The sequence below is a fragment of the Hordeum vulgare genome, chromosome 4H (assembly GCF_904849725.1).
Source record: "Hordeum vulgare subsp. vulgare chromosome 4H, MorexV3_pseudomolecules_assembly, whole genome shotgun sequence".
Lineage (NCBI taxonomy): Eukaryota > Viridiplantae > Streptophyta > Magnoliopsida > Poales > Poaceae > Hordeum > Hordeum vulgare.
This window is the reverse complement of record NC_058521.1, coordinates 514,365,219-514,379,169: the sequence shown is the minus strand read 5'-3', so window position 1 is coordinate 514,379,169 and position 13,951 is coordinate 514,365,219. Positions and strand designations below refer to the sequence as shown.

The following is a 13,951-nucleotide window of genomic DNA, read 5'->3' as shown; positions in this document are numbered from 1 at the left end:
CCATTGCCGATTCATCTGCATTATTATAATATAAAATATATAATTAACCATCATGCATTTGTTAAACTAACTAGCTATAAACAATAGAAATTAAACAATGAACAACACACATGCATATTTTATCAATGACACACATGCATGAAAGGTTCAAGTTGCTAACCGCGATCGAGGAGGAAAAAATAAATGAGGAACCTCAAGTGTGGCTCCAACACTTCATATCATGTTTGTTTCACGCTCTTGGGGCATTTCATCAAACACCTTGTGTGCATAAGAGGAACCAAAAGCAAACCTACACCCCCTTGTGAAGCTTGTGAAGAGAAGTGGCACCAAATGGCTAAGTGAGTGTGCTGAACTGGTATATATAGGGGATGAGATTTAGTCGCGGTTGGCGTGGCCAACCGCGACTAAAGCCCCTCACGTGCACCAGCTGGCCACCGAGCGCCCTGGGCCCAGGCCTTTGGTCGCGGTTCGTCTTCCGAACCGCGACTAAAGAATTCATTAGTCGCGGTTCCTACAGTTTCGCGACTTATGGGGCTGGACGGAAGCCTCTTTTTCTACCAGTGTTATTACCTGCCTTATGACGAAATTACTTTAATTGGACTTTTTTGCATCTTGTGATGTCCCTTAAACTGAATGCTTTTGCTCTGGAGGACTGTCCCCATCACCTAGTTAATTTAACAACAGGGTAAAATTGTGTGAGGCCATTTCAGAAAAAGTGCACGAGCAATGCACTTGAAAGAAAAATATATGATTCAGCACTGTCAGAGCTACTGCTGAAGTCATCCCCCCGCGTCGGGCAAGAGATCTTATATTTAAGTCAGTAGTGTGCCATTATGTGGTTGACATATGGCTGCATCAAAATACTGAAAAAACAAGATCATTCAAGCTTTAGCAGAAACCAGATGGAGATGTATTCTTTGCGCCCCAAGTAATCATATTTGCAGTTGGTGTTTAATACTCTCTAGCAAATTAGAATATGATTGTCATCATATAGTTTCATATATATTTTTGGATCATCCATTGTATTTTTAGTCTACACTTCTATACAAGAGCAATTCTTCATTCACTTTATGGATACAACATAAACTAAACATATACTTTAATCTACCCAGAAACTAAGTAAAAAAGTACAGATTATAGAATGAGTCGCCAAGGGTTAGCACTCGGAAATTCTCCAGGCTCAAACGAAGTGACATGCTATATTCAGTTAATCATTGAACCAACATGATCTCTCATGACATTCAGACTACTGTATAATCAGAAACAAAAGAAACATATGTTGTATAATCAGAAACATGAAGAAAATAGAATAGAAGATGAAGCTTGCCTTCAGACTGCAGTGACCCGATTTGGAGACAGTGCATGACAAGCGGACATGGGCAGAACAGGGATAGCGGGCTCACATGTAATCAGCACCATGGATGACCATGTATGGAAAGCTTTGGATGGCACCATGAGGAGTGGCGGAGCTAGGAAAATTGTATGAGAGAGACCGACTAAAGAGGAAAACATTTTTGTACATAATTTTTTGCAAAACAATTGGAAAAATGTAATGTGAAATATAGATATACCACCATTCATTGTCGACAGCAAAAGGATGTACACTTCTCGAATTGGTCATCACCCAAAAGGAACATCTATACATAAAAAGACAGAGGAACCAACTTGCTTTAGGTAAATGGCACTGAGTGTGGTGGTTCATCAAACTCATCTATAATTGCATTTGTTGATTCCACAGACGCAATCTCCTTTTCAATATAAATTACGAGGCAATCCCTTAGAAATCCATCTTCCATTTTAGTCTGAAGCCTTGTGTTCACAAGTTTCATGGCAGAAAATGCACGTTCTGTCATTGCCGTTGAAACCGGTAGAGTAGGAACAAGTCGAATAAGCCTTCTTACGAAGAAATAGTTAGTAATTTACCAATGATTATACCTACTAATACATAATTCGTGAAGGAAAAAAACTAATACATAAGAGAAGAACATTATATACCTATGAATCAAATGATATTCATCTGATTTCCTGGTTGCTGCAAGTTGTTGACAAATTTCTGATATAGTTGTTCAATTCTGTAACTTTGGGTTAGTGGGTACAACGTTCTCATAATGCCTTAACTGAAGCATCATCATTCCCTCCCTCTCCGTGAACCTGAGGTGGTGTTGATGTTGCAATTTCTTCTTATACCACTGATTCTTGTTCATCCACCAAGTGAGGGCTAGCCCCCAAATTATTTTGTACTAAAGCATCAACTCTTGTTTTCTTCTCAAAAAAGAAATGCATTGTTACAAACTTTCTTTTATGTTTGGCCATGATTATTCTGTACAAATTAACACAATCAACTATTAGACTCTGTTCTATTTAGAGAAATTAAGAAGCCAAAACGAAACAAATGCCAGATCTGAAATTCAGATGTGAGAAAGAGAAAAAGGAACCGGGAAGAATCTGTACCTCGAAGAAGAGCAGCAGGCGGCCAACGACAGACATCCAACAGCTGGGTTTGGGGCCTGGCTGGCTGGTTGTCTCCTTGGAGGGTTCGAGCATGGGGTGAGGAGGCCTGGAAGGGACTGGAGAGATCCAAAGGAATTTGGGGAAGAGGACTCATGTGTGTTGGAGAAGAAACAGAGGCGCTGCGCTAGTGCGTCGATCCCGCGATCCGAGGACGATGTTGCTCGGCGAGAGCACGGAGGATGAGTCGACGAGGAGAGCGAGGAACGATCCATGGCCCGCGAACGACAGCAGAGTAGAAATCCACACGGGATGAGCGCATGTGCCGGCCGCATCACAACCAACGCGGTGGATCTCCGCTGAAGTGCTGTGGCAGGATGGCGAGCAGCAACCCACGCTGCATCTCCTTCTACTCTGCCATGAGCGCCTCTCACCTTCGCCTCGTTGGCGGCCCTCCGTGTGCCTAGAAGGTATCCCTTTCGTGAGGAACGTGGGGAGAGGGACACGGTGTGGGTTGGGGGATCGTGGGAGGGGATGGAACGAGAAAAAAACAAAGGTGGGAGGGTATCGCGACGAGAAAAGAGAGGTGGAAAGATGTATCGATAGCCAGAGATGTAGATGGTTTTTCTGTATTTAATCGTTTGGTTTATGGAGGGATGAAAAAAATCGATGAAACTGTTAGCGGTGAAAGTGCTAGCGTTAGGAGGGGGGTCGCACGAGGTTGAACCATCGCTCTGGTCGAACCATCACGACGACAGATCTTCTTTAATAGTAGAGATTGCCTTGTGAGCTAAGGTGACCATGCATGAAATCGGGCCTGTTTACTGCTTGGAATTTTCTCACGGTTCTCCTGGTCGGTCGATCCAGATCCACTAATGTATTCCAGCCAATTTGGCCAAGCAGCTGTAACCAGAAGGGGGAGGGAGTACTTACTGATCAAGAAATGATTTAGTCATCTGCTGACACACGTGTCTCTAACCGCGAGAAGCACATGCAGCCAAAATTTCTTGGGCTGCAGGACACTTTTTCTCTCTCTTTTTCTTCTTTCTCGTAGCAAGATTTGTCGAACTTCCGTGCCAGCCGCGCCGTATATACACCAAAACTCCGGCTCGATCACATCACATCACTCTCAAGTCTCAACAGTAACGCACGCACCATCTCTCGCTCTCGGTCTTGCACGCGATCGATGCCTCTCTCGGCGGCTTCCATCCTCCGCGCCTCCTCCCTCGCCCTGCTGCTGCTGGCGGCCACGGCGACGGGCGGCGACGGCAGCACGACGAGCGACTCGTCCGTGGCGCAGTCCATCGACGACACGGAGATGTACCTCTGCTACCTCTGCACTGGGCGCAACCCGATGCTGATCAGGTACTGCCCCATCTACTGGGACTGGTGCCACCTCGTGTGCTACGCCCCCGACGTCGCCGCCGGGCCCGCTGCGTCCCTGCGGCCGGCAGCGGAAGCCACGGCCCCCCGCGAGACATACGCCCAGCTGGGGTGCTACGTCATGAAGCTGTACCGGAACGGCACCTACGTCATCGTCAGCCGCCACGACTGCTCCAAAATGGCCAGTTGCATCCTCTCCTGCGGCGGCGGCGACGTCGCCGACCGGAAAACCTTGGGCGCGGCGCCGCTGCCGGTTACAGCGACGGCGCCCCAGGGAATGCTGCCGTCGTCGCGCGTCGCCGAGTTCCAGCGGTGCGGCGATCAGGCCATGGGCCTGCCTCTGAGCGCCGTCCCCGGCCGCGTGTAGCAGCTAGCGGCGCCGGTCAACTTTGGGAGGATGAGCGCGTATCGGCATGCAAACATGCGTGCGCGCTTGCAAGGCAGTTGACAAGAGATATGATCGGTTGTGTATAGAGTTGCTAAAAAATAAAATAAAAGGGCCCCTGTCGTTCAGTTGACTTGAAAAAAAAGCCCTAACGTGACGCAGTCCATTAATTTAAATAATGTTTGGACTATTGATGCCAATAGATTGAGCCTATTAGTGATAGGTGTCGTATTTTGGGAAATCCATGTGTTTTTCAAATACTAAAAATAGTTGAGAACTCTAGCTACTAAATTGATCGCTAACCTCTTGAGGGGTTGGAATATATAGAGTACCCTCACGTTACCATAAGTCGAGGATGCACAAGGATAACCCAACCCCCGAACACTCCTCCTCGGGGTACTTGTCTCTTTGTGAATTTCCTAACTAGATAGAGAGTTACCGATAATAAGTGTATGAGTTCTTCGGACTAATGTGAATATTCGATTGTTGACACTTCCACCATCCATATTTTGCTGGCCTCTTCGGTACCATCATTTCCCTTTCTCACATTGAGAGTTGGTGCAAACTCCGCCAGTGCATCCAAACCCATGACATGATAAGCTCTCTCATACACATTGTTGAGGAAATCGTTAACTGATAACTGTTCGGTTGGCTAGTGAGTAGGGGATTAATGGGCTAATCGGCAAGTTAATTGGCCATTTAATCCATTATTCGGGCGATTAATCAGTTAATCGGCTACTCGGTGTCCCTGCGAGTAGGGATTAATCGGCAAGTTAACTGGTTAACTGGACGAATTCTTGAACAGAGCTCATACATAAACCTCATTATATCTTTTCTCAAAACAGCCATCATACCTACCTACTAAGGCATTTCCATAGCCTTTCTGAGATACATTGTCATGCAACATCCACCATCTCATGACTTGATCTTTATGTCATGCATGCTTTTGCTTGATCGAGGAGCCGCATGCTAGTTGGGCCTTGCCCTTATTACTGCTACATGACGCGCTAGTATCATCGCATATCCTGCTACACTGGCACATGCATACATTTGCATACATCATGATAGTTTTCACTTGTCTTTATGTTGAGTACTTCTTATAAAGTGTGACAATTTTTTTTATTCATATAAAACATAGAGTGTTGCCCTTAAGTGAGGAAAAGATTCCAAAGTGGACAAAACAAAAGATCCCAAAAAGGACAAATGAGAGATAAAAAGAAAGAGCCAAAGAGGCCACAAAAAATAAAAAATAAATTAAAAAAGGAAATAAAAAGAGAGAAGGGGGCAACACTACTATTCCTTTTGAAAGATCCACACTCGTACTTCATTACTATATTGGTACTACATAAAGATTACCATTCATGCATAACTATGTGGGGACCTTTACACTATAGAACTTGGTTTGCATATTCCAATGATGAGCCTCCTGAAATGAGCTCTAGGTCTTCATGAGCAAACAGGTTGGATGCACCCCCACTAGTTCCATTGGAGAGCTTACCTTAGCTCATAAGTGCATCTGTTACATGGCAATCCCAACCCTGCACATCATATCTATCATTTGGCTTTCTCTCGCCTATGGTTGTCCTCATTGATGTGAGCCTTTCACACCTTTTTGTCTTCCTGCTCCATCATTATTCTATTTGTCATCCTAAGTGCCAACATATCTTGCTTACGGTCATCCATTGCATGAGTGCTCAAAATCGAAAGGGAGAGGATCATTTTGATTTGTGCCTGACTAGTGGTCTAGGGATGAGTCAAAATAAGATTCCGAAGGAGACCATGTGTGAAATTTTAGTAGATTGAGTTCTCAATTAAAAAAAGATTTTGTGATCTCAACCCATCTCCCACTTCTTGCACACAAACACCATTTGGAGACATTCGAGTCACGGACAACGAGAGCTCTTGCACCTTTATGTTCTTACTTTGCTAAATTCAATACTAGATATAGACTCTTGCTTGTTATTGTCTTGACTTGAATTGCATATCTCACTTGCTTTACTTTAAAGTTCTTATATGTGTATTAGCATGTCACCATATAAATTATTGTGTTATCATTTATCTACTCGAGGACGAGCAGAAATTAAGCTTGTGGATGTTGATACGTTCCAAACGTATCTATAATTTCCGCTTGTTCCATGATCTTTTGGGTGACATTGTTATATGTTTTGCTACTCTTTTATATTATTTTACACATATTTGGACTAACCTACTAACTCAGTGCACCTAGTGCCAGTTTCTGTCTGTTGATGTCTATTTTTCAGGGGCTTTTACCCAATTTTCCGAATCCCGAAAAATTCCAGAAAAAATATATAAAAAATCAGCGAAACAGAAGCTTCCGGATCACCGAAGATGGGCCAGAGGGGGGCAAGGGGCCTCCTAGACGGCCTGCTAGCGCGGCCAGGCCCTAGGCCGCGCCAGGAGGTCGCCTGGGTGGGTCCCTGTAACGCCCAAGATGCGACCCTATCCTTAATTTGGCACGAGGGCCTCGTCAGGGATAGAAGCGCATCTTGTCGTTTCGCAAGAATGGATATCGTTACAAGTACATGTACTGAAGAGAAGAGTATATGGAATTGGCTTACACTCGCCACAAGCTACATCAGAGTCACATGAGTACAATACATAATCATCATGAAGAAGAGCAGGGTCCGGCTACGGACGAAAACAAACGAGAAAAGAAGAACGACGTCCATCCTTGCTATCCCAGGCTGCCGGCATGGAACCCATCCTAGATCGATGAAGAAGAAGAAGAAGCAACTCCAAATGAACAATCAACTCGCTCGCGTCAAGTAATCTTTACATGTACCTGCAACTGGTGTTGTAGTAATCTGTGAGCCACAGGGGACTCAACAATCTCATTTCCAAAGGTATCAAGACTAGCAAAGCCTAATGGGTGAGGTATGGTTAAGTGGTGAGGTTGCAGCAAGCGACTAAACATTTATTTGGTGGCTAACTTACGAGTACAAGACATAAAGAGGGGGATGATCTACGCACAACGGACGTGAACTACTGATGATCAAATGAATGATCCTGAACACCTACTTATGTCAGACATAACCCCACCGTGTCCTCGATCGGAGAAGGAACTCGCGAAAGAGACAGTCACGGTTACGCACTCAGTTGGCATGTTTTAATTAAGTTAAATTCAAGTTATCTAGAACCAGTGTTAAACAAAGCTTCCACGTTGCCACATAACCGCGGGCACGGCTTTCCGAAAGATTTAACCGTGCAGGGATGCTCCAACTAATCCATCACAAATTACCACAAGCCGCAGAGAAATCCTGGATCAAGAAGCTCGCGATCTCGTCGGACTCCTTAGTGGAAAACCTCAACTCTGAGATTACCCAAAGCATCACCGGAATCCCGATGCACAAGACATTCGTCAAAGGTAAAACTAATCCAGCAAGGCCACCCGACGTGTCGACGATCCCGATAGGAGCCGCGTATCTCGTTCTCAGGACACGACGGATGAGTGACGCGTACGGTGGCCTGATAGAAATCTCCCAAGTTGCCCTGGGTTGGCCCCGCACAATGCTCTATTTTGGACCAACACCATCAGCATTGGCCCTCGTTGTATTATGTAGAATTACTCCTCGGGTTCATGACGCCCTATGCTTTCAGTATTAACAAAATTATTATGTTGGGCAAAAGTGTTGGGGAACATTGCATGGGAAACAAAAAATTTCCTACGCACACGAAGACCTATCATGGTGATGTCCATCTACGAGAGGAGATTTGGATCTATGTACCCTTGTAGATCGCACAACAGGAAGCGTTAAGAAACGCGGTTGATGTAGTGGAACGTCTTCACATCCCTCGAACCGCCCCACCAACCGCCCCACGAACCGTCCCGCGATCCTTCCTACGATCCGTCCCGCGATCAGTCCCATGAACCGTCTCGCGATCTGTTGCATGAACCGTCTTGCAATCCATCTCACGATCCGTTCCGATCTAGTGCCGAACGGACGGCACCTCCGCGTTCAGCACACGTACAGCTCAATGACGATCTCCACCTTCTTGATCCAGCAAGAGGGGGCGGAGAGGTAGAAGAGTTCTCCGGCAGCGTGACGGTGCGCCGGTGGTGGTGATGATCTACTCCGGCAAGGCTTCGCCTAAGCTCCACAGAAATACGATCTAGAGGAAAAACTGCATGGTATAGGGTCGAGCAGCACATGGCAAAGTTGTGTCTCAAAAACCCTCAATACCCCTAGTATATATAGGAGGGAGGGAGGGGAGGAGGCAGACTCAAAACCTCAAGGTTTGGCCGAAATTGGAGGTGGAGGAGTCCTACTCCAATCCTACTTGGAGTCGATTCCACATTCCCACTTGGAAACTCTTCCCACCTTGTGTTTTTTCCTTCTCAAAACTTATGGGCCTTAGTGGGAACTTATTACAGCCCACTAGGGGCTGGTTTATCTCTTCCCATAGCCCATGAGACCCCTTGGGGCGTGACACCCCTCCCGGCACTCCCGTTACACTACCGATGAGCACGAAACTTTTCCGGTGACCAAAACAGGACTTCCTATATATCAATCTTTACCTACGGACCATTCCGGAGCACCTCGTGACGTCCTGGATCTCATCTGGGACTCCGAAGAACTTTCGGTTACCAACACCTATAACTCAACTATACCGAAACGTCACCGAACCTTTAGTGTGCAGACCCTGCGGGTTCGAGAACTATGTAGACATGACCCGAGACACTCCTCGGTCAATATCCAATAGCGGGACCTGGATGCCCATATTGGATCCTACATATTCTCCGAAGATCTTATCGGTTGAACCTCAGTGTCAAGGATTCATATAATCCCGTATGTCATTCCCTTTGTCCTTCGGTATGTTACTTGCCCGAGATTTGATCGTCGGTATCCGCATACCTATTTCAATCTTGTTACCGGCAAGTCTCTTTACTCATTCCGTAATACAAGATCTCGTGACTTACACTTAGTCACATTGCTTGCAAGGCTTGTGTGTGATGTTGTATTACCAAGTGGGCCCCGAGATACCTCTCCGTCACGCGGAGTGACAAATCCCAGTCTTGATCCATACTAACTCAACGGACACCTTTGGAGATACCTGTAGAGCACCTTTATAGTCACCCAGTTACGTTGCGACGTTTGATGCACACAAGGTATTCCTCCGGTGCCTGTGAGTTATATGATCTCATGGTCATAGGAACAAATACTTGACACGCAGAAAACAATAGCAATAAAACAACACGATCAATATGCTACGTTCATAGTTTGGGTCTTATCCATCACATGATTCTCCTAATGATGTGATCCCGTTATCAAGTGACAACACTTGCCTATGGCTAGGAAACCTTGACCATCTTTGATCAACGAACTAGTCAACTAGAGGCTCACTAGGGATAGTGTGTTGTCTATGTATCCACACATGTATTTGAGTTTCCAATCAATACAATTCTAGCATGGATAATAAACGATTATTATGAACAAGGAAATATAATAATAACTAATTTATTATTGCCTCCAGGGCATATTTCCAACAAAAAGTAGTACCAATGTTGGGCCTTGCCAGACCAGCTTTAATCTAAAATGAATTATCAAGGGGGTCCCCATAACAACCCCGATCGTGTTAGGAGCGCTCAATTATGGAACATAACACCGGTAGCCGAAATTAAGGGGGCAAAGGTGGAACAAAACACTAGGCTAGAAAGGCCAAGCCTTCCACCTTTTACCAAATATATAGGTGCATTAAATTAAATAGCATTTAATAAGGTGATATAACAAGGAAACCATGTTATCACATGGAAACAACTGCACCTGCAACTAGCAACGCTAACACATGGTAAAGCAAGCGGTAACATAGACAATCAATGGTTTGCTAGGTTGTGAACAGGTTGAAGGTTTTCATGGCAAGGTTGAGAGGCTGATATTTAACATGTGGTAGGCAACGAGACATAATGAAGAAACGACAAAACTAGCATGGCAATTATAGTAATGGTATCTGGGGAAATGGTCATCTTGCCAGAGATCCCGCTTGGAAGAAGAATGACTCCGTGAAGCAGACGAACCGATGTAGTCGAACGGGTCCTCACTTTCCGACACGCTTGCGGAACTCTATCGAGACGGAGCAAACTGGAAACAAGGATCAGCACACGATATTCACCAAACGATGCACAACACATATGATGCATGATCAGCTGAATATATGCAAGACATGACATGTCAATTCACAACAATCAAACACTACACATTAAGTGAAGTTCAATATGCAACGAGTTGCATATTGACGAAACTCCACATATGAGTTATTTAGTTCTATCCCGATTATTTACTCAACAATATTAAATGTGATTAAACATGGCAAGAGGTGCAGCGCAATTAAACTATCTATCTAGGCATTTTACATGAGGTCGGAAATGACATATAGCACCTCCGAAACGACCTCACATGTTAATTTACAATTCTGTCCAGATCTGAACTAACACGTTTAAATATTTGTTAAACAGCAAAAAAATAGGTTCACGTGATTCTACGCGTTGTTACAACCAATTTACACATAGAGAACATCTCCAACGGAGCTACGGTTCAAAAGATACAAGCACCGCAAGATATGATGGCATGAATGCAATATGTGTGCTACGACAGTCACAAGCATTTCAAAACACACAACCAGCAAGATAATATGAAACTACATGAGATTCTAAGCAAGTTTCATATAGGCCACGATCAAAACGGAGCAACGGTTCAACAACTACGAGCTAAACAAGGAATCACTACAATCTGCCAAAATCAACCACATAGCTTTTCTACACCCCACAACTATGAGCTACACAAATCCAATATGCTCAACCAAGGCATGAGACGATAGAGGACAAGATGCAGTACCACATAAAACTAGTAACACCTAGCATGCAAGCATGGATCACTAGGAAAAGAAGTCACAAAATGGCATCTCACACACTGTTTTAGACTTAGTGAAAACCACAGATTATGACAATATAGTTTCCGATGTGAAGGCATATTGACAGCAGCAAAACCATAAGCTACAGGACTCCAAATGGCATGAAAATTGACAGCATGCTAGAGAATTCTAAAGTCTACAACTAACTCCATTGCACCAACCTCAAAAGAGCTACAAATCACCACATAAACTCATGACAAGACAACAACAAAATATAATAGATTTCAGACTTAGAAATATTTCAGAATCTCCAAATCAGCACTATTTTCTAGCAAGTTGAGTGCAAGCAAACCACACCTAAACATGGATTTCTATTGCAACCAAAATTACCAGGGGCTAGTCTACACATCCAGGGGCATATCTCTAATTGACAACTCCTTCATATCAAGCACAGATTAAATCCCACAAAATAAACCAAAGGGAAACATGGCAAAATATCACGCGAACTAATTTGCTCAAAAGCTAAAACTAACTACACAGTTAAATTTTATGGATTTTTCTACCCCGAAAACATATATAACATGTGGGGTTGCAACACAAAAATATCGCCACACGTATATGCAAGAATATGAGCTAAACACGATATAACAACTAGCGACGGAATCCTACATGCAAAAATACAAACCACTACTCTAAAATACAAGGAAAAAGGTTCCTAAAAACATGAGCATTTTATCTATGGAGTTTGAGCAATCCGGACACGCACGAAAAATAAATACGGGTGACTAACATATTAGGACAGCACACAAAACTAGGCATTCGTCACGTCAAACTACTTCAAACATGTATGCAAGTTGAAAATTATGAATCTACATGCAAAACTACACAAGATTCATATATTAATCGCCTCGATCCGACATACGGTTTAAAAACTACAAGCGTTTGAAAATATCTATATATTCCTGAAATTGATTTAATCTCCGGAAAATCCTAAAATCTATAAGGGCCGAAATGCAAAGCGGCCTAAATCTGGGCAAGCACGAGAAATCTGCAGGGGGTTCTCACCTCGGGTCAACGGACCGACCTCGTGGGGAGCTTGGGCCGGCGGGGGAGGCCGAACTGGGCCTCGGCGCGCTGGCGCTGGCGCTGCCTGGGCCTAGGGCACGACACGGGGAGCTGGGTCACGTGGTGCTGGCTCGCCCACATCTCCCGTGCGATCAGCGCCAGGGAAGGAGCGTAGGAGGGGCTCGTCCCCTCGTCCCGATCCAGCTCGGGATCGAGATGAGGCGGGGCACGCTATAGGGGAGGCGACCGCCGGTGGGGAGCAGGGGCGAGCTCGCGAGCGGCTTGGCGGCGAAGAGCCTTCCCTGGACCGGATCCGGCCGGCAGCTGACGACGGAGCACGCGACGGCCGGCGGCGAGCTGGCGGGCAGCTCGGGCGGCGGAGGAAGAGGCCTTGCGTGGGGTTGCCAGGGCGCACACCGCCAGCAACAAGGTGGTGGCTGCGGGCTGCACGAGAAGCACCTGGTTCTGGGGCTCTTGTGGTCGCCCGGACATTGTCCACTTGGGTGGACATTGTCCGGTAGGTGGGATTTGGGGCTATTCTGAGCCATTAGATGTAAATCCAATGGACATAATTGGTCAAAGGGTTTGGGCTGCGGGATTTAGAGGGCTAGGCCTAGAAGGTGGGGTTTTTCTAGGGGGGTGGCTGCAAAAATGGCTAGGGGAAACCCTAGTGGAGTTAGAGAGGTCCCTCCATGGGGTGGAGCTTATATAGGGTTGGGCTATGGTGGGTTGGACTTCGTCCGTCCGATCGCGATCCGACGACCACGAACGGAGGAAGTGGCTAGTTGGCTCTAATGAGTTGTGTAGATGGGCTATGTAGGGATGAGAGAGAAATAGTGCGGCCCGTGACAGAGTTTTCAAAACACCGAAACGTCCGACAATTAAACCGGCTATAGTGCCGCTATATAATAAACGGAACGGGTATCAAACGAGCTTCGATTGCGACGAAAATTGGCACGCGGCCTACCTACATAAAAATAAGACCGCACGCCAAGTTTCAACCCAATCAGAGAAAGTTTTACACACACTTTTAAAACCAGGTTTTGACGATGCCGTGGGCGCGTGCGAGTGCGGTCGGGCTCAGAACGGGCAACGACGAGAAACGACAACTAATAACGTATGCAAGTTTTGAAAACTAGCGACAACGAGATGCCGATGCAATGCGGATGATGCGAATGATGCGATGATGATGCGACAAATAAAAAATAAACACACGACGAAAACGGAATAGAAGGGGAATCTTCTGGAACGTCGGTGTTGGGTTGTCACAACTCTCCTACACTACAAGAGGATCTCGACCCGAGATGCAAGAATGAAAGGCGGAAGAGGATGAGAAAAGCAAAAGGTAAAACTTAATTTCTTCTTTGACAACGAGTGAAACCAACAACCCTTGAAGGTTGCAAAGAGTTGAGGAATGAAATGAGAAACAAGCAAAAATTTACAGAAAATTTCGGCAGCACTTCGGTAGGAAAAGGGGACAAAAAATTCGATAAGATAGGAGAACTAGACAAGATTCACAACAAACAACTAAATAGAACAAGGGAACAATATAATCTTGAAAACACCAAATGACAGATTGAAGAGAGCAACATCAGAAAGCCTCCGTTAGAAAGAATAGCTACTAGCTCTTGACAAGAAAGAACGAAGAAGAAATTGAGAACTACTGCCACAAGAATCCTGAAGAAAAATTGAGAATGGATTGACACCTTGATGAACCACCATGAAGGACCTCCGTATACAAATGAATGATGCAAAGATATGAAGGTATAAAAGAATAAGATTATGATCTTGCCAATATTTAAA

At 45.2% G+C, this 13,951-nt stretch overlaps 1 protein-coding gene across 1 annotated transcript; it reads left to right on the top strand.

Moving 5' to 3' along the window:
* The first annotated feature begins 3,519 nt into the window (after nucleotides 1-3,519).
* On the top strand, nucleotides 3,520-4,373 carry LOC123446731. The gene has a single exon (XM_045123283.1). The coding sequence runs from the start codon at nucleotides 3,635-3,637 to the stop codon at nucleotides 4,196-4,198; it is 564 nt and encodes a 187-aa protein (XP_044979218.1). The 5' UTR covers nucleotides 3,520-3,634; the 3' UTR covers nucleotides 4,199-4,373.
* Nucleotides 4,374-13,951: the final 9,578 nt, after the last annotated feature.

Coding starts and splice junctions, on each gene's coding strand:
- LOC123446731 (XM_045123283.1), top strand. CDS start 3,635: ATGCCTCTCTCGGCGGCTTCCATCCTCCGCGCCTCCTCCCTCGCCCTG.